The sequence below is a fragment of the Passer montanus genome, unplaced genomic scaffold, assembly GCF_014805655.1.
Source record: "Passer montanus isolate IOZ18808 unplaced genomic scaffold, ASM1480565v1 scaffold87, whole genome shotgun sequence".
Taxonomy (NCBI): Eukaryota; Metazoa; Chordata; class Aves; order Passeriformes; family Passeridae; genus Passer; species Passer montanus.
Genome location: NW_024374034.1, coordinates 1,192,672 through 1,213,160, shown reverse-complemented (window position 1 = coordinate 1,213,160; position 20,489 = coordinate 1,192,672). Strand labels below are relative to the sequence as shown.

The following is a 20,489-nucleotide window of genomic DNA, read 5'->3' as shown; positions in this document are numbered from 1 at the left end:
AATTTGACTGGCTTTTATTGCTGCGCCTCAGTCTTTCTTTTTGAATGATCATCTTTGCTTTTTCCTTTTTGCACTTTCATTTATTGAATAGAATATAAAATAAACTAATACTTACAAAATCTAATTCAGAGTAGGCAAAATATTGAATTTCTGTAAAACAATGCAGAACTGGAATTCGTATATAATAGGCTGCAATACATAAAAAGAAAATTATTAAATCATATCTCACTTATCATAGATTTTTGATAGAAGCAAAATCTGTGCCATTTGTTCCAGACCAGCATATTTCCCATTCACAATGCTTTAGTGCATAACTTATAAATCTATCCTCATCATCTTATATCACTTTTTCAAAGCAAGTCTAACACGAAGCAAGACAACGATGAATGAAAGTCAGTGAAAGTCGACAAGACAGTCCAATTACTAAAGATTCTTGGAAACACAGTACTGTGATCTGTAATAGAATTGTGTGTGAATGTCTGTCTTTGTTGACAAGGGTCATTTCTGTAGAACTGCAGTATTTTTTATGGTAATCTAGTTTTAGATTATGGTAGTTTAATCTGTTTGTATAATACATCAGAATGCCAGTTGTTTAAAAATTTGTTAGGTCACACAAGCCATATTTATAATACATGTTTTATGGACCTGTTCTATCTCCTGAGTAGTAAAGATTTAACATACAGCTACACATTGCATTACAAAGAGGCAGTGTTAAGGTGCATAATCATTGCATACATATCTCTGCTAATTTTCCATGCTTTTCTTTTCATCACTCACTTATTTTTCTTTCATTCTGCTGAATAGACCATCTCTTGCAAGCATAAAACACATTCATATGGTAAAAGAGCTTACTATTTCTGGCACCTACTTCTGATAGAAATAGTGACCCAGGCTGCATGTTGGAGTTAGTACAGAAGGTTAAGTCGGTATAGAGACCATCCGTGCTGGACACTGCAGATGATGAATCAGTAGGAACCCTAGTTAAGCAGAAGAGATGTTTCCAGTCTTAGGAGCATCCTTGAACTTTAACTTTGTTGCTTCTGTATCACAGATCACAGAATGAGTTAGGTTGAAAAAACTTCTGGGGTAACTAAGTCCAAGATTTGACCAAACATTTTGTCAATCAGCACTGAGTGCCATATCCAGTGTTCCTTTAAACACCTTCAAGGACAGGGGCTCCACCACCTCCCTGGGACACCCATTCCAATGTCTGATCACTCTTTCAGATATGGCTGAACTTTACCTACTTTTTTTTTCCCTTGGTACAAATAGGTCTAATGAAAAAAAACCCAAAACCAAACAAACTTATGCATACTAACATTGTGTCGTTATGGTTTTGAGCCATATATAAATAAGAACTGATGTGATTTAATGTTCTGTTGTTCTAAATGAAAACTAGGTAATTTTACTTGACTGTCAGTTTATACGTAAGTTTTAAATAAATTCCAAATCACTACATGTTCTTCTTTTCCCCAAACCCTGCAAAAAAAGAAGAACAAAAAGGTGTAATGTAAATTTTACCTTTTAACCTTTTAGCAGATGTTTAGATTACAGGTATTTTGATCTGGGGTTTCCGTGCATAGTCTCTTACATTCATCTTAGGAGACGCCATTTAATGAAATTGCAAGTGTGTGTGTATGTAAGTAGAGAAATGCATATATGTATATTCTTTCCTAGCTAATACAATCATAGGAAAGTGGAGTCATATTTAAAGTGTTTATCCAAACAGAATATCAAGTGGTCTTCATTACAGGCTGTCTGAATGGGAAGTATGTTATTTTAAAAAATCAATTGCCATAAATGACATAGGATCTGAAAAAGAAGTAATGAATTCCTAGATACTGGTATAACAAAGGATACTGAGAGGAAGGTACAGTTGATTGAAACAATTTTTACGGTGTTTTCCAATAAAAGTTGAAGTAATCTTCTCCAGATAGTGGAGTTTTATTGTTTGATAACAGAAGACAAAAACACTGCTTTGTATTTCTAAGTCAAGATTTAAGAACAAGTTGTTTGTGGTAGCAAAATATGTGTCTAAACTACCGCAGTAATTGTAAAGCACAATCAGGTTATGTCACACTCCTTTTGACTGGAAAATCGTGAGGCATACAGAAGTAATGAAGAATCTTTTTCTGATTTAAAAGATGCTGCCTATTTAAAAAACACAGAAAAGGTTCACTGCTGATCTGTAAACTGTTTAGTAGAAATGGTCATAATCTACTGCTATTAATTTTTATTAAAACCATTTTTTTCACAGGCTTTGTTTAGATTACAGAAAATACTATAGTATGGAAAGAAGATATTTTAAGACATACTAATTATGTTATTTGCATTCAAAATGTCATTTTTCAAAGTCTCCATGCACCTAAATGTTAGCTATAAGTAAGAAATTATTTGTAGATTGAAGTTTTAAACTCTGTAATGAATTTGCAATATTAGGCATTGATGGCACTGATTGTCTGTTACTACATTTTCTTGACAGGTAGGACAAAGCTGTTTGTAACAGAGAATTACACTTGAATATTCTGTAGGGAGGGTAGACTAATAGTCTTCTCTGAGATTATTAGCTGAATCAGAGGTTTTAATTTATTTTCTATAGGAGATAAACTTTTTTTTTCAGCCTGGTTTGGTTCTGGTAGCATCATAAGTAACTGTACTTATGGTACTACAAATTTCTAAGCCTTTGACTTGTGATAGTATTTGTAACAGGTTTTTGGTAATCAATATCTCAAAAAAAGTAATAGTTGGTGTGGCCTTCCTTAGCTGAGAGGAGTGGGCCAAAGTAAAAATGTAAGACTGTGTCAGATCAAATCAGAGAAGAAATTTCTTACCTTAGTGGTTTGCTTTTGTTCAAGCAGGCAGACCTGAGACATGGGTCTCTGCAGATACCTCATGATCACTACCCAATTTGTGATTGAATCTCTTCAGCTCATCCTTTTTCCTTTCCTTTTGGCCTTTTTCATTTAATTGGGTTCTAAATACACAATACTAAAAGGCTTGCCTTTTACTTTTATCTGGCAGATGTGCAGCAGTAAAAATCTCTGCTTGGTGAGAAATTGTTGCTTTGAGAAAACTGCACTAGGTCTATAACAATTTTCAGAATTGTTACAGACCCCAAAGCAATACAGCTTTTATGAGATAGTGGGCCTATAAACACATATCTCTGGGTCATGTTTTCAAAAGTTGTTCTGCCAAAGTCCTCACCAAGGTCACCATATGCTGCCAGGGTGCAGGAATGTGACATCTTGGGCAAGTTGGAGCTCTGGGTGATGGTTATCCAAAGCACAGCAGGAATAGTGCTCCAATATGAATTCACCTGAGGGTCAGCTGTGCGCTACATCTTTCAAAACTTGTTTGCTTTTCGTTCTGTGGGAACAGGAAGACATCCATAGAAATTCTGAATGTTCTCAGCATTCAGGAGTTAGGATTCCGGACACTGTGAGACGTTCCTGAGCCATGTAGCTGGAGAATACAGGCTTTGTTCCACAGTCAGTATATGGTTTTTCGTTACTGCCATTTGCACTGGGAATATATACTTCTCAGAGGAAAAAAAAAAAAAGAAGAAGAAAAAAAAGAGAAAACAAACCTTATTGTTTAAAGGAACGTGTGTAGGTGTTGTAAGTGTACTTATATCAGTATTACATTCTTCACAAAGTTGCTTTTGATCATTAGTCTACTTAAAAAGCAGTGTATTTATGCAATAGATTGTTTTATAGTTAAATTTTACCAGACAAACTTAATTGTAGATGAAAAAGAGTTGTATAAATAAATAAATCTCAATAATAAACTATATAATATCTCCATTTGTCTGATAACTGACAACGTGCTATATTGCCATGAGATTATCTAGTCTCATATGAGAAACAGATTTACTTTTAATACATATTATTAATTCAATAAATATTAATTTAATAAATATTACTTTTAAGTTGAAATCTTCAGTTGCTGTGTTTTAGTTAAAAGGAAATATAAGACAAGGCATATAAATTTAAGATAGCACACCATTCTTTGCAAAGTCAATGGGAGTAGTATGTTTCTACGGGATGACAATAACTAATTTGTTATATTTTAATTTTTGTATATAATTCATTAAAATAGTGAATAGAATTGTCTCTTGGGTTATTTGCACATAAATAGGATGACAGTAAGATCTGAATTTGTGGCTATCATCTCTTGCCTTGTGTTTCTTTTTTCTCTGGCTTCTGCCAGTAATATTTTTTCATCCTAATTTTCATGTATATATATCCATGCACATCTATGCAAACTGTGCAAACCAAATAATCTCTCTCAAACTCTTGAAACAAATAATAGTAGTGGTAATTATAATACTAAAAGTCTAAATGAGCCACTTGCCAATGTTACATAGACATTTCTTAAGCTGTATTAAGTATGTACTTATATCACCTATTCAACTGTTACCTGTTTATCTTTTCTGTAGGTGACAGATCAGTCTGTGAAAGCTTTTGCGGAACATTGTCCTGAGCTGCAGTATGTTGGTTTCATGGGCTGCTCTGTTACTTCAAAAGGAGTCATTCATCTTACCAATGTAAGTATCATAACAACTTTCTGCTGGTCACTAGTGTTTTGGACTGTAGCCATGTCATATGTATCAGCCAGGATAAGATTATGTGTATGATTTATAGCACTGACATGGATAGAAACAGGATTAAGTGAGTGAACTTTGCATTATTTAGATTTTACTGTATAAAAACACTTTACCAAAAATATATTTATGGGATTATACATTTTCTCGCAAGTAATAGTGATGTTCAGGCCAAAACTCTTTAAAATGTGTAATTGCGGCTGATTCCATTGAAAACAAAACAAAACAAAAATCCATTTTAAAATGCAAAATTCTAATTGCAAGAGATTTAGACAGACCTCTGGTTGCAGAAGTGTACCCCTGTGTACATACATTTTGACTATATTCATCTCCTTATTTGACACAAACAGTGTGACAGATACATTTTATTTTTTTCCCTTTTTCTTTTGCATAAGAGAGTGAGTGATGTGTGTGAAAACTAACTTGAGTGAACCTGCAGAAAGTAATTTAAGTTTTCAATGAAATGGATGACGTGAATGAGGTGGACAAATACCATCTAATTAAAATTTGTAACTGAAAGTAAATCCAGGGATCATGAAAACGTGAAAATGGTTAAAGAGATCTTGAGGTAGAAAGTAAAGAGCATATTTAATGAAAATGGAGTGTGACTGGTGAAAGCAAAGGTTTTCTTGATGCAGCTGTGAAAGTCTCTTATTGCTATACAGAGCCATTCAGCATATCTATAAATTACTTTCATAATTTTCATAATCAGAGCTTCTTAGCTGAAGCTACAGGAGAATAGAAAACATTTTGGAACGTATGCAAAAAGAAATAAGCCAGGGAAATTAATTTGTATGGTAAAGTTATAGGACCTCAAAGAATGACATTTCAAAATCACTGTGTATTGAAGCGATGATGAAAAGGTGTGCATGTCTGTTGGAGAAAGGAATTGTACAAATATTTTCATGTCCTATGAAAACTACCTATATATAACTATAGGTTATGTTTATATATACAACATAAATACAGGAGGTACAAAATATAGACATTTTACATAGAGAGGGTGTGTAGTCCAAGGCTTTGTGGGAAATTCCACTAAGATCACTTTTCAGCTACATGTTTTGATTACTACATTATTCTGACCTAGATTTATTATTTAATAAATGTTAGATGTCTTATCCTTCAACAAAATGGCTTTATAATCACATTTATTAGGTTGAAGAAGAGTCAAGAGCTTGACTTTTTATTAATATGTTTCTGATTTTCATGTGCTTAATAATAATAAATTATTAGAAATCCTGATTTACATTGGAGCGACCCTGTTGAATATAGTCCTTCAGAAAATATCTAAGAGGGTGCTTGGACTTATAGTATGTAATTACTTTGTAAGTAATTGGTGCATGTTGGGACTTGAGATTTAGGTATTTCAGTTTCCTTCCCTCAAGCTGTATCTGTACAACTTCTGTAGGCTCTGAATATTGCAAAGACAGTGATGTAATAACACTGAAAGTTAGGGATTACTTTAACGTGGAAAGCGCTCAAGGGAGACCTTGTTGCAACCTTTCAGTACTTAAAGCAGGTTTATAAGAAAAATGGGGACAGGCATTTTAGAAAGAACTGTAGCAAATTGTAACATTATCTGCTGTGTCTGTCTTTCCCAGAATTCATCTGTTGATGACATAATTTTTTGTTCTAACCATCTATGGTTGGTTTTACCTTGAGTACTTAACTGGTGTTTCATAAGCGTTTAGTAGTAATTCCAGTCTGGAGTTCCTAGAGAATGTAGAATCTGGGTTTGCTCTCTGTGGCCTGTGAGTGTGTCCCTCCAGGCTGTGCATAGCTAGTTGCCTTCTGTCCTGCTTCCTGTGTGCAAACTGGAGATAACAGCAGTGGCCTCGGTTGTGAAATTGCTTTGGGGCTGATGGATGTATAAAAATTGAGTGGTTTATTATTACTGTGTTTTTCCCCTAGTAATGTTAGCTCCCTTTAAAAATATTGCCACTTGAAAAATTCCAAATTACAGTGCTGCTGCATCACAAAACTTTTTTTTAATAGCTAATTATGGGGTATGGAAGAGAAAGTGTTGTATACTCAAGAAAAAGAAGAAACATTCAGTGTTTATTTTCAATCATTTTCTACAGAACACAATGACAGTAAAAAAAAAATTTGTGAACAAGACCATGTCATTATGTTGGTACCTTTTTTCTTTGAAATTATTATAAATGAAAAAAACCCACAGATAAAGTAAATAATGATTATTGGGTATGATGAGAGGCACTTTATGTACATACACAGAAAGAAAGGGGAAAAAAAGGAGTGTGTTCATATTCAATTCGCAGTTAAACTCTCAATTGAAACAAGTTGTTTATTCTGATGACCCAAATGTTTCATTTTCTTGTAATTTTAATGTGTGAAACATTGTTACAAAAGAAGTAAATTACCTCTTCCATGACATCAGAGTATTTAGTCCAACACTTATCTATGTTGTTTCTGTGGAGGCGGGAAAGACGTGTAGTGTTTTAGTTTATCTTCTGTTTTCACTGCTTCTCCACTGTTTTCTTGTTTTATTTTAACTTATTTTATTATTTAATTAGCTTCCTGTGTATAATTTTTTTCTTGTTTGTGCTCTTTCTCCCATCCACACATCCTTGTTTCTCAAGAGTTTCTCCTTGGTTATTTTTTACTTTGCTTTTCCTGTAAGTGTGAAGATCGACACAAAAGTGAAAAGTGTCTGTGCACATTAGGTGATTGTGTTGAGCACAGAACAGCCAGAAGGATAATAATTGGTAATTAACTATGTGGGAATAAGAAACTTTGTATTCTTTCTAGTGAGGTAGTGATTTTGTAATGTTACATCTTTGACCTCAAGAGCAGTGGCATTTTCCTTCCTGTTGTGGTAATTGCTTCTCAGCAGTTTAATTGTTGCATTTTTAATTTTAACAGCTGACATCAGCAAATCTTGACATCTAGATATAATTTTATTACCAAGCCACTTCCTTGGCTTCTTCCTTTGGTTTCTGGTATATATTCAAGGGTAATAGCTTTGTAGCAATATACTCTGTGCTTCTACACCATGTACTTCTCACAGACAGTCTGGTAAATTTTGTTACAGACATCTATATATGTATGAGTCCTTGTACAGAACCTTGACAAAAAAAATTTCTAACTTACCTTGCTAATCACCAATACATGAAGACAGTTAATCTAAGAACTGGTTTTGGAATAATGTGATCTTCACTTCTTTTTCATCTCATAATAGTTCCCCGTGTCTAGTCCAATTTATTGATACTTGTAGCTGAGTTGGTGGGCAGTATGAAGTCAATCAAAATTTAGATTTATGGAGCAAATGTTTTGGGCTCATTCAGTGTAGACATCATCAGCATGACAGATACATAATGATAATCTACACATGACAGGACTGATTTTACAAGAACCTTTCTGAATAGGTGTAAAGCATGGTTTCTTTCTAGTAAATTATTTGCTTTGACACCAGGTGTTCTGCTTTTTGCTCTTTTTATGGTAGCATTTCAGCATACACTCTGATCTTAAAATCATTAAGCTTCTTGACTAAGGGTATGGTTGCTGTTCTTTGGCTAGGTACAGAGAAAACAGTATCTTAATCAATTTGTATAATAAGCTGCATTTCATAAGATTAAATATAATATATTTCACTCTTTGCCTTTAATAATGTGTCCTTTTAAATATTAGTCTTCCAATGACAGGAAAAACACATTAAGTGAGGGATTTTGAATACAGTGATTCTGGGACATTCTTCATGAGTGTGGGCTTGAAATTTTACCTGATGTGGTGCTGTGTGAGTGAATGTTTTTGCATCTTGTGAAACTGAACCTGATGATTTTGTTGACTGAAGTTAACGGTGTCCCTCTTAGGAGATTCTTGTTGCTATTTTGAAGAATTCAATGGTTTTACCCAACTGCTGTTTCTGTCAATGAAGTAAAAAAGACATTGCAGAGAAGACTGCATGGTTGAAAGTGTTGAATCTAGGAAACTTCCACTTCCCCTCTACCACCCCAAAAAAACCAAGAAGTACTTGACAATAAATAACATGAAGATGGAAACTATGAATCAGTAAAAATGTAATTCTACAGCAACTTCTATAGTTTATAAACTGGAAATGAGTCTTGTAACACAGATACTATACATGCAGTTTATGTGTTTATATGTGCAAGTCAAGTCCCTCCTCTAGAGGTAATTAAATCTTTGTGCTTGCAACACAGTTTCTGATTGCTTGTTTGTTACTTAAGCAGTTACTTAACCTTAATATTTCACATTACCTAAGAATTGAAATTAAAACTTATTAATATGCATAACATTTTGATCAGTCTTTGGGAAAAGTCTCCTTTGTAACTATTCAATAATTTTCCAATTCTTTAAGCCATGTATGATTACTGTTCTGCGATCACAATATATGTCAATTGTGTAGCTCTTCAGTAAAAATTAATGGATGTGAATGACTTTTAAAAAAATAGTTCATTAATTCTATTGACATTACAATTCAAAAAATGTGGTTTACAGATTTTTTCACCTTCCTGTTTTTCATTTCCTGAAATCATACATTTACTTTTGGAGACTTAAGTCAGAGAGCAGTTTATTCCCTGAAGGCATGTATGCACAGATTGTCAAGAAAATTAAGCTTAATTAGCAAAAGATCTGAGTTTAAAGCTCATTAAGTCCTTTTAAGGACATTCCTTCAGAAATTATTTGGCTGTCATACTGAAGAGGGTTAATCTTAAATGAATTGTTTAGCGGTGGACTTGGCAGTTTTAGGTTTCAATTGGACTCAGACTTAAAATTCTTTTCCAACCTAAATGATTCTATAGTTCTGCTTTCTTCTGTGCTTTTTAGGGCAGCATATCTCTACAGGAACTGTGGAAGTGTGCAGTGGGAAAAAAATTGTGTACCCATTATATTAACAGTTTCAATACAATTACATCTAAATATTCACAGGAGTTCATACACCCACACTTAAATTACCTACGATACCAATGGTAATAGTAATTTTCTATCACTTAAAGAACTGCACATATTTTAAAATTCCAAGTTTCAGTAGTCAAGATAAAGATCTTATTAATTGCATGACATTCAGGCACGCAAACAGTATGATAATCTCTGCATCTTCAAATATATCATTTGACATAAAATTTTAATGTCATAACATTTAATTTAAGCCAACCAGCAAAAGTATTTAAAAACCCCAAAGGTTTTGGCATATTTTAAAATATTTGAGATCTAAAAGTAATGATACCATTACTTTTGTGTAAGTGATAATCAGTGATTTCAGCAAGAATGTGTTTATAAGTACCGCCCAAAATTAAAGTGTTGCTACTTTTTAAAAATTCCATTATTTTCTGGTTCGTATTTTAAGCCTTCTGCCTACTTATTTGCGTTGTGTGTTTTGTCACATTAAATATTCTGTTTTCCATTAAAACATTTTGACTATTGTAGCTAAGTTCAAAGTTTAAATTCTGCTCATGCGTGATTATTTGCAAATAAAATTAAGATTTTAAGAAAAGCTTGGATGTCTACAGAAGAAGGGCCCTGAAATTGCTCAGTAAAATGGTGTTGCCTTATGAACAGAATAAGTTTGGTTTAAAAAAAAACACAAAAGAAAAAATATTATGCATCCTAATTCTGTAAGATTGAGTATTTACGTCACAGAATATCCTCTTTCTCTTGAAAAAGTGCTGTTTAAAGGTACACTATTTTAATATTTTAGAATTTAGGAATGCATTGTAGAGTCTAGCATCTGTGTTATAATTGTCTACTTTGTAGTAGTTTGATTTTTCTTTTTAATATCATGCTACTTTTATCTGTGAGGATTAGTATGTAATACTTACATGTGTTTCTCTTCCAATTGTTTCATAGTAGTGATTGTAGCATTTTTCCTCTAAAATTACTTCTCAGGTAAGATATAAAGTATGAAATTTGTCATTAAGGTACATATACTTTTTTAATTAAAAATTATTACATATACATTTATTACAATTCTCTGACAAGTAATGAGATGTTGATACCTATTAAGTAAGCAGGGAGGTATTCTTTTCACTGTCATATTCAGATTGATCCAAAATTGTCTCAAAAGCAAGTGTATATTCAGTTCTGCAAGTTCTTGAAAGCCACTGACACTTCTGTAATGGCAATTTCGAGGTTGTAGGGACCAAATTATACTTGAGTATGTATCAATCTGAAACAGTGTCTTCAAACTTCTAAGACACAAAGGTTTTCTTCATTGAGTATGTTGTGCCTGAGAAAAGGAAGAATTAATCTGTGAAGTAGGTCAGGTGTTTAAAATGAAGGAATGTGACAATAAGAAAAGGCAAGTGATGGTTGAGTTATTGAATATTGAATATATTAGATAGACTATTACTAGTGTGAAGGAAAGAAGCAGTGAGGGAATGTTCATTCTCCTGTGATGGTAAAAGACAAAATCTGCCTTGAAAATCCTATTAATTTGGTGGACAGGAATACTAGGAAGTCAGTTTAGTTTTTGATTCCAGCCATGCAATGCCAATGGTGTTTTTTCCTGGGAAACCACAAATGCTTTCTGTTGCATTCATCACTGCATCATTGAGGTAGATAATATACGGTTGTTACCTCTTACATAATTTGAAGCTGTGGTTTTTAGGCATTTTTTAAAGGAGCAGTGGCACCTTTCCATGCATTGATACTTCAGTGTAAATTAGTACGTTTTAGTCTGTAAGTAATAATAATGGCAAAGGAATCACCAGTATTGTCATCTTTTGATAAGAAGAATGTTGTTAAGAAAGAAAGCTTGGGGTTTTCTTAAGTGGGAAGATTTTCTTCTTGTCTTTTAAGTCTCCTTAGTTGTTTAATGTCACAGAACATACTCATTGTTGAATTGTCCAGCGGGTGTATTCTGTATTTCATAGGCATAGACCACATTATTGCCTGCATGTTTTAAAGGCTGAAATATCTAGTATGAATAGCTGTATGAAGGTGAGGAAATTTACAGCTGCTGAAAGCTTCCCCTTCTTGCAATTTATGCAGGAAAAAATGAGAAATTGGTTATGAGCTTTTTTCCGGCACATAGAAGATAAACTTCATGGTGGAGCAGCATGTATGAAATGAGAACAGAAAGAGCTTGTAAAAGGTGTCTATTTTACCAACACTGTATCAATCACGATATGCTCTGCTCCCTAATACGCAAAAAAGTTTATCAGAATTTCAGTGAGAGTGCAGCAAGTTATCTCCACAGTGATACCTGTGGTAGTATCATAATAATAAAAATATTGTCCTACATTCTGCAGATGTACCCTGCAAGTGTTCCTCAGAGTTGACAGTTCCTGATATTACGCTTGCTTTGTATAATTTTTGGGGTAGTTTATCTTCAAATTCTGTTTGGAGCCTGTTAAAAACTTAAAGAACAAAACTCCATTTTCTGTGGAAGGCTACCTACATTTGAAGTCCTTTCTCTTCCTTTTCTTCATTTCTTCTCACCCCATGCTACCATCTCTCCCCCTACCCACCTGCTCTGAATACATTGACTTAATAATTAACTACTGAAGTGGACCAATTATGTGATCTCAGTTGGATGTCTTTACCTAATCAAATCTGTAGTGACTTAAATCACTGATGAGGATCATTTTTTTCTCTCTTACAGAGAAAGTAAATTTAATTAAAGTGTCAATATTGCCTAATGCAATTATTTTTCCAGAGTATAACAGAGATTATTTCAGACAGCTTGAAAAGCAAACAGTACTTGGAGGTTGTTATGACTGGAGTGATACTGGAGAAGTCTGTAAATTTATTTTTTTTAATCCATAACTCATAAAAGTTGTAAAAGGGTTTGCTTTTGAAGGATACAAGAATGATTAACACTAGTCAGTTTAATTAGTGCATAACTCCTAATCACAATGTTTTGTGACTCCAAGTTTTGTTGTTTAGCATATCCAATCTGTTATTGATAACTGTGCAGGCGAGACTACGTTATAAATACTGTATTTTCCAGTGAGTTTGTATTATTTGTTTACTTTGAAAGTCTTATGCTCTGGAGTCGTTAATTGCATTAATTTGAATATAAGCACAAGCCTGCTATCTCACTTCCTTCCATGCCTTATTTTTATTATGCCTAAATGAGTTGATATTTTACCTTACCTTGGTGTCTTACACTCCATGTATTTAAGAGGATGAGGAGGGCCTAGGCCCTTATTGTAGGTTGTATGACATCTTGAATGAGAATGTCTGGATTTTATGTAGTGACTGAGAGCCTGAATCACAACTTTACTCAATGTGAACTCTGTGAATATCTCTGATATGTTTGCTTTTTGTAAAATATATAGTAATAATATCATTCATGACTAGCTTGCACATACTGTGCAACTTTCAGAAAAATTAACAGTTTTTTCAACAGTTATGTATGTGAATGAATTTCAGATTATTTCTTTCTCTCATATTTGTCTCAATAGCTAAGAAATCTTTCAAGCTTGGACCTACGTCATATCACAGAACTGGACAATGAAACCGTGATGGAAATAGTAAAGAGATGCAAAAACCTTAATTCTCTCAATCTGTGTCTGAACTGGATCATTAATGACAGGTAACTTCATAAGAGCATCTAAAAGCAGTGTAATGCAAATTAACTGGTTCTGTTAGTTGACAATAATTCCTCATGGCTTGGGGGTTGGAGGAGATTGATTAAAGTAAACAGTATTTGCTGAGTTCTTGTTCTTGCTTGTTTTGGGTAAATCATCCAGACACCTATTTTGTGGAGTGTTTGCCTATTTCTGCAATGGAGAACAGTTTGTTTATGACCAGATGGTGGCACTAATTTATTTATGCAGATTTCAGGAGAATGTGCTCTGTACAAAGAGTGGTTGAAATGTTCAATTGCTATTGAACTGACTCATTCAGTAGGTGTCCAGGATTTAGATAAATTTATGAGCACTCAAACAATGAAGCATACATTTGACTATATAAGTAAAAATAAACTACTTGTGAATTAATAAGTGGAATTCCTGTATTTTTAGAAAGCAGCAAGGTTGTTTGGCTGGTTTGGGGGTTTTTTTTGCAAAGAACTTCAGAATGAAGATGGAACAATGACTGGGTTATTACCTAGCCTTTTCCTTCTGACCAGAATACCTCCTACCCTGCTGTATTCCAGTCTTTTGATCAACTAATTTATTTCAACATCAAGTATGTGGACAAAGATTATGTATAATTATATCACAGATCAGATGAACAATGAGAATTTTTAAAGTTAACTTTTTTTTAAACAAAAAATTGAGCAAAATCAGTGCCTTAGGGTACACAGGAAAGAGTATTTTTAATTACTTCTGCCAGACCATTTCATTATAACTGCTGTTTTAAACAAAAGGAAAAAGACACTTTTAACAGAAAAGGGTTCTAAAGCAGTTTCATATAAACCAGAACAAGGTATTCTAGCAGTTGTACTTCTTTCCCATGATTACTTTTTGGTTTTTGTTAATAAGATATGCTTTCAAGGTTTTCGAAAGTCATTAATGGTGTACTGATGTGTAGGTGAGCTCAGACTTTGATGAAAGTGTAGTATTGTAAAAATAATAAAATTGTATTGTGTTCAATAGCAAGTACAAGTAACTTTTGCCATAACTTCTTTTAGCCCTTAAGTTCGTTTCTTGGATTTGTTTGTTTGGATCAGACCTTTGATGAGACTTCAGTGGTTTTGAAAGCATTTAGTTGCCTCATCTCTGTCTATAGGGCCTTATTTTCACATGTGGAATGAGGTTACTGGAAAATTCCAGGATAAGCTAGAAAAAGTAATAAGAATAAAAATTCAAATAAAAAAACAGGCAGTTTTCAGGTTTTAATTAAAGTACTTAGAAACATATGTCCATCTGCTTGGATGTTTTGAGTACAGCAGTCTGCTAAGTTTGATCTGAGCTGCTGCTGTCGAACTGTTCTTGAAAATCCTTTATTAGAATTACTATAATAGTAAGTATATATTTTAATTCTATGAATATTACTCTGAAACGACACACTGAGTATGAATTATAAGAATTGTGAATCTTAGCAAGCAGAGGAAGCCCTTTCAAAACATTGACAGATTATTTGCTTCTGTATGTAACTGTGAGTTGTTTATTTTTGTTTCTTAAGGTTTTCCATTTTGTGGGGTTTTTTTTGATTGTACTTATTAGTACTTAATTCAAATTTACAAACTTTAATTGTTATACTATCTTCTGGTTTAAGGAAAAAAGAGAGAATTTAGAAAAGAATTAATGCCTGTAAATCTGAAGGAGTTATTTGACAATTCAGATATTTTTCTTATTTTAAAAGTGGCATGAAACTCCAAATACTAGTCTGAACTGAATAAATTTGGTTGCTTTACTCCTCCTAAAAGCTCAATTGAGAATAATGGAAAATTTTATAAAAGGAACATGATACAACCACATGATTTTATTTGAAGAAAACACCAGTTTCGCGGAGTATTTTGAGTGTATCCACTTTGAGAATACAGGTCGGCTTTCAAAAGCTCACAGGACTGTTCAGGCGCTTGGGTTAAAATGCAAATTAGTTTAAATTAAGTAAATTAGTTAATTATTTAAGTTTAACCTTTTTTTTTTAATTTTATGCCATTGGGTGGGCTCCTAGTCAGAGGGAATGTCAGAAGAGATTCTGTCCCTTGATACCTTCCCAGTGCATCTGAGATAGTAGCAGTCTAATGCTTTTCCTGATTCCTGGTTTTAAAATAAAGATTAGTTCCACCTCTCCCCCACTCCCCACCCCACTATCAAGCAGGTTTACTTGTGAGATCCAGCTACGCAGGACTTGTATTCTAGATCTTTTCAAACTTAATAGGACAGTGTTCTGCTCACTTTAGAGAACTGAGGGCTGAGGCTTCTTTGTGCATAATATTGAGTGTGAAAGAAAACCAGAAAGTTTTTAAAATACCAGTATAACTTACAAGAGCTAAGTAGCTTTGAAAGGCAGTTGATTATGGCTTGACTGAAATAAGTCACTACTTTTAAAACTTTCTTTTAGATTTCATGATTGTTTCTAGAAATCCATGAAAATTCTTTCCATAAGCAAGAGTGTAACTCTAGAACACTTACAGTTCATTCTTGGTTGTGACATGGTGTTAGAGTTAATCCTGTGATCATTACATTTCTTCTTAAATAACTTAAATTTTCATAGTGTAAGAGTGCTGCTTGGCAGGCACTTGCTAAGGTTTTTGTTGCAGTGATTCTTCTGTATATGCAAGAATTGATGAAGACTGTTGTTTCTGTGTTTTGATTAGAGCTCTTTTTTGTTTTGGACACATGCATCTAAAAGGCTTATATGGGCCAGTAAAAAAAATTAATTTACCTAAGGCAAAAAATATGTTCAGCTGAGATACCCTTGGCATTAGTTTGCAAATGAAGGAAAAAGAAGTGTCTTCTGATGACTCGTAAAAAAGTTTCTACAAGATGTGAGTTAAGCAAGATCATAAAACGCTATTGAAGTAATCTAATGTAATGATTTCTTCTCTAAGTATTACAGCTCACTTAAAAGCTTCATATACTCTTTTTCAGATTGGTTATGTTTGTTATAGAAACAATCCTACTTCTTTCAAATATGAACAAAACCAAGCTTGCAAATTCTTTTCAAGTCTTTGCAGTTGGAAAGGATTGAGTTTTTTGTACATGGTGAGGTGAATAATGTACTCTATAATAAAGCTTGCTTTCGACAACCTTATCACCTTGAAGTTGTTTTTATGGTCACTGCCCTTGTTCTTTGGAATTTCACTTGATGAAGTAAAAACAGATAATCTAGAAATAAATCTTTTGGAGGATTCAGGAAATGTAGTATGATATGTTGGCAAAGTTTTCAGGCATATGTGGGTTTTTTAATAGTTTAAGGAACATCTCCTATTATAATATCCGTAATGATCAGGAAGCAAACAGCAGACAGTCTAACTTTATTTTGTGAATCTCATCACTGTGGACTGAGAGTTGCAGTTCATTTCAACATCTGTGTAACATAATTCAGTTAGGGACAGTCATTTAAAAGCTAGGCAGTGACTGTGAAATCTTAAGAGTGTTTCTGCTTGCTTCAGTCATCATCTTACTAAAATATTTCCTTATATTTGTGTAATATTTGTATAGAGGGTGTTTGCCACCCTCTACTGTATCTATGTTTCTTCTTAGAAAGAAGGAAATAATGCAGACAAAGAAAGGAATTATGTTTACAGGTACAGTGAGACTTTTTTGTGCCATGGCACTGCCAGTCACCCAGGATAAGATTCCACCTGCAATACAAAATTATCAATTAGTTTTGCAGTCAAAGGACAATATTTTCCCAACCATTTACGAACTTTGGTTCTTCCTCTGTAGGTGGTGCTACATGTTCTTGTAATAATGTCTCAAGAGAGCTGTATTTTTTCATGTAATTTATTACACACGTTGTGGGTGACTTAAGTAGCCGGTGTTAAGGTTTGCAGAGCATCTGGATGTTGTTGAGAGCAAGTTATGGTTATGACTTGGAGGATAATATACAATATCTCCATGGCACAGTAAAACGGTGAGAATTTTGCTTATTTATCTTGTGGTGGTGTCGCTAATCATCATTGGACTTCTGACTGGTGATGGCGGGGGGGGAAGAGAGGCATTAATGTGCACCTCCTTGAGCTGTTAGCACGGATGGAAAACTTGGATGTAGTCTCGTTATTCAATTTCTGAGAAAACGTCCCTTTCTTCTTTTGTGTTTCCATGAAAATCCACTATGGATAAACCAGAGTAGGTAGTGTAATAGGACAGTCTAACCACACTGAAGGAATATAGTTGGAGTCCAGGACGTAGGAACTTGAAAATACAGACATTTCACAAGGTCCGCAGTCAGGAAGTCAACAAAAGAAATTCAGTGGAAACATGGAAACAGGCCATAAACCTGAAAATCAAACTGTTTGTACAGTTTGAGAGTTGGAAGAAAGGAGAATTCTCCTTCAGAGACTCTCCATCTACTTTATTTGACTAGATCACTAATGCACTGCTGATTTCTCAGATCTGTGTATCATAGTTGTTGGCACAGAGCGTTTTGGTGTTTCCACATTGTTACTTAGTAGAGTAAATTGTTAATGTGGTTTTCCATACATTAGAGAAGTGTTCAAAATTTTATGTTGACTGCCTACCATGAGTTCATGTAGATACTTGGGACCATCTGATGAGACCTGGATTTTTTGTGGGTAGAGGATACAGTGCTGAAGATTATCTCAGCAGGAGATTAACTCACTGTGTTTAGTCCCAGAGCTGCTGGTATATGTGAATACCCTACCATTTCACTAGCAGACATGAGAATCACAATAGTAGGTCAGTTCTTACAGTGTTTTTTTAATAAAATGCAAGATTAGTGAGCACTAGAATTATTTTCTGGAAAAGTAGAAGAAAATGTTTTTTCCTCCTGAAAATAAATGTCTCTGCATATTTGATGTAGAAATTATTTTAATGAAGTTCCTTCTAAAGGAAGAATTCAAGGCTTTCATCTTGCTTATGTTTTTCCTAATCAAAAATGTCTATTTTAAGTTTAATGACTACAATGCTACTATAGCATCTTAGTATTCATCATTTTAGGTGTGAGTGAAGTTGCAATGTGCTTCAAGAGCATTGATATTTATTCCCGTAATATTGTATAATCTGGACTTGTGGATATAGTAAAGGTTCCAGATAATAACTGTACTTTTATACAGTATTTGTATAAAATACATATATGAATCACTCTAGGTGAATTCTAGCATTTCTTTGTTCTAATTTAATTTCAGCTATTTCGAGTTATCTGAGAGATCTCCTTAGAGTATTCTGCATATTTATCAGATGTTTAGTCAGCTACTATTAAATATTTGAACTCAATAAAAACTGAAATAATGTAACACAAATCAATTTTACTTTTAAAATTACTTACTGTTTTGAATGTCATACTTTTTAATTAAATTTAGAAGAAAATTTGCTTTGCCCTGCAGATGTTTTGTGAAATGATTTGAAACTGACTGTCAAGTTTTTTTTTTAAAATTCAGAACAAAGCATAGAAGTTGGACAAAGAATACACCTAAGCATGGCAATTTTCTATATTGACTTTAAGTTCTGGGTCTTGTATTTATTTTTTTTTAATTACTATTAAAAGAAGAAAAAAACACCCCTTTTGTGATTAGTCCAGAATAGCAGGATAAAGTGAAATGAGACACCCACACGGGAGCAGGGGAAGAGTATGAGAAGAAAGGAGCAACAGAGAAAAGTATTGTGAACTGACTGCGACCCACATTCCACATTGCTCTGTGGGAGAAGAGAGAAGGGATTTGGAAGTAAACTTGGCCCAGCAAAAATGGCAGCAGAGGTTTTTTAAAATTTGTTCTTATTTCTCATTATCCTGCTCTGTCTAGCAGGACAGACAATTAGCAGCTAGATCAAACTGCTAATTTCTCCAAACTTGGTTTCTCCAAACCAAGTCTGTTTTGCATAGGTGGCAAGTGATTTCCTATTCCTTATCTTGACCTACAGGCCTGTTTCATCTTATTTTGTTCCCCAGTCCTGCTGAGGAGGGAGGGCTGAGAAGCAGCTGGGTGCTCACCTGGCAGGCATTTAAGGTATCCTTACCCACACTTCCATTCTCTCCTGCACAAAGTACTCGAGTGTATGTCCTATCCGTGGCCTGCAGTTCTTCAAGTACTGCTCCATTGTGGGGTTTTTCCATGGGGTGCAGTTAATAAAGAACAGGTTGCTCCAAGTGTGGATTCCTCACAGCTCAGTTCTGTGACTCTGTGAATGCCGAGGTAGCATTTACGTTTCAGTGTTTCCTTTTGTAGACTTGGGTGTTATCACTCATACCTTATTTCAGTGATGTGATATCTTGCATAATTTTGCTCTTGTTGTGCAGAATGGCATCTTGTGGTGTGAGAATGGCATCTTTCATGCCCATGAGTGCAGGATGAACTTGCTCCAGAATCAAGCAGTGGCCATATATTTGTGCTATTCTGGGTATCTTTGTTTTAAATGTTTTCTTACTCATCAGTGCAGTGGGAAAAGAATATGGGGTATGATTCCACACAAGCTCAGCAGTTCCCCCAGCAATCATTAACCTTACCAGTGTTAGTCATCCTTTCATCTTCAATTAACATGCCCCGAACCCACTTTATAAAGGCTTCCGGGAACTGTTTCTTCAGCATTGTTAACAAAGAAATAATTTTTTACAAACATTTGATTAGAACAGATCGTTCTCATACTATTTGCAGTTTAACCAGTGATAAAAATTAGAATGCATTTTTTATAATTAGGTGTAACTTACCATTTATTAGCTTTAGCCTGCTGATTCTACTTATCTCTATAACTGAGATAAAACTGGTATTAAAAGAAATAGTTTTTTAGGGACCATTTTTTGGTGGAAGTGGATGTTATTGGAGACAGTAAAACTTTCAAGCTCTTGTCATGATTTGCCATGCTTTTGTCTTTCTTAACATACTTGAAAAATGGGGAAAATAGTCCACTGTTGTCACATTGCTGAAATGTATGATAAATGACAGTCTGTAAATAGTGAAAATAGGAGGAGGGTGATTAATTCTGACAATTCTCATGTATAAACTTGAGATGATAAATATCTCCTGTGATTAGTTAGTAATTCAGTGCAAGGGACAAACATCTGCTTAAACAATTTTATGAGTTGTGGCATAAAAAAAAAAATTCTGCAAGATAGGTATGCACTTGTTAAACCAAAGGAGAAATTTCTTAAACTTAGTTGCTAATAATTAAAAATGGCAGACATGACACAAAATGTGGCTTGATGATTTTCTGTATGACATTCCTTACAGAAATTAAGGAAGTGCAGTACTCGCTGAAGGCATGGAAATGACAGTGTGTTATAAATCTGATTCCTTAATGCATCACAAAAACAGAAAGGTTTTGTGTATATATATCATTTCTGTACAGATAAAATACTTCCAGTGTTATAATTTAAAGCAGTACAGAAA

The 20,489-nt window shown here is 34.0% G+C and overlaps 1 protein-coding gene across 2 annotated transcripts in view; it reads left to right on the top strand.

The window, feature by feature from the left end:
- Positions 1–20,489, top strand: part of FBXL17 (F-box and leucine rich repeat protein 17) — a 280,165-nt gene that overhangs the window by 85,585 nt on the left and 174,091 nt on the right. For both annotated transcript variants that reach the window (XM_039733406.1, XM_039733407.1), the window contains exons 5-6: positions 4,439–4,546; positions 12,991–13,121. In XM_039733406.1, the coding sequence (XP_039589340.1) occupies positions 4,439–4,546; positions 12,991–13,121 (239 nt within the window). The remainder of the gene's footprint in view (positions 1–4,438; positions 4,547–12,990; positions 13,122–20,489) is intronic.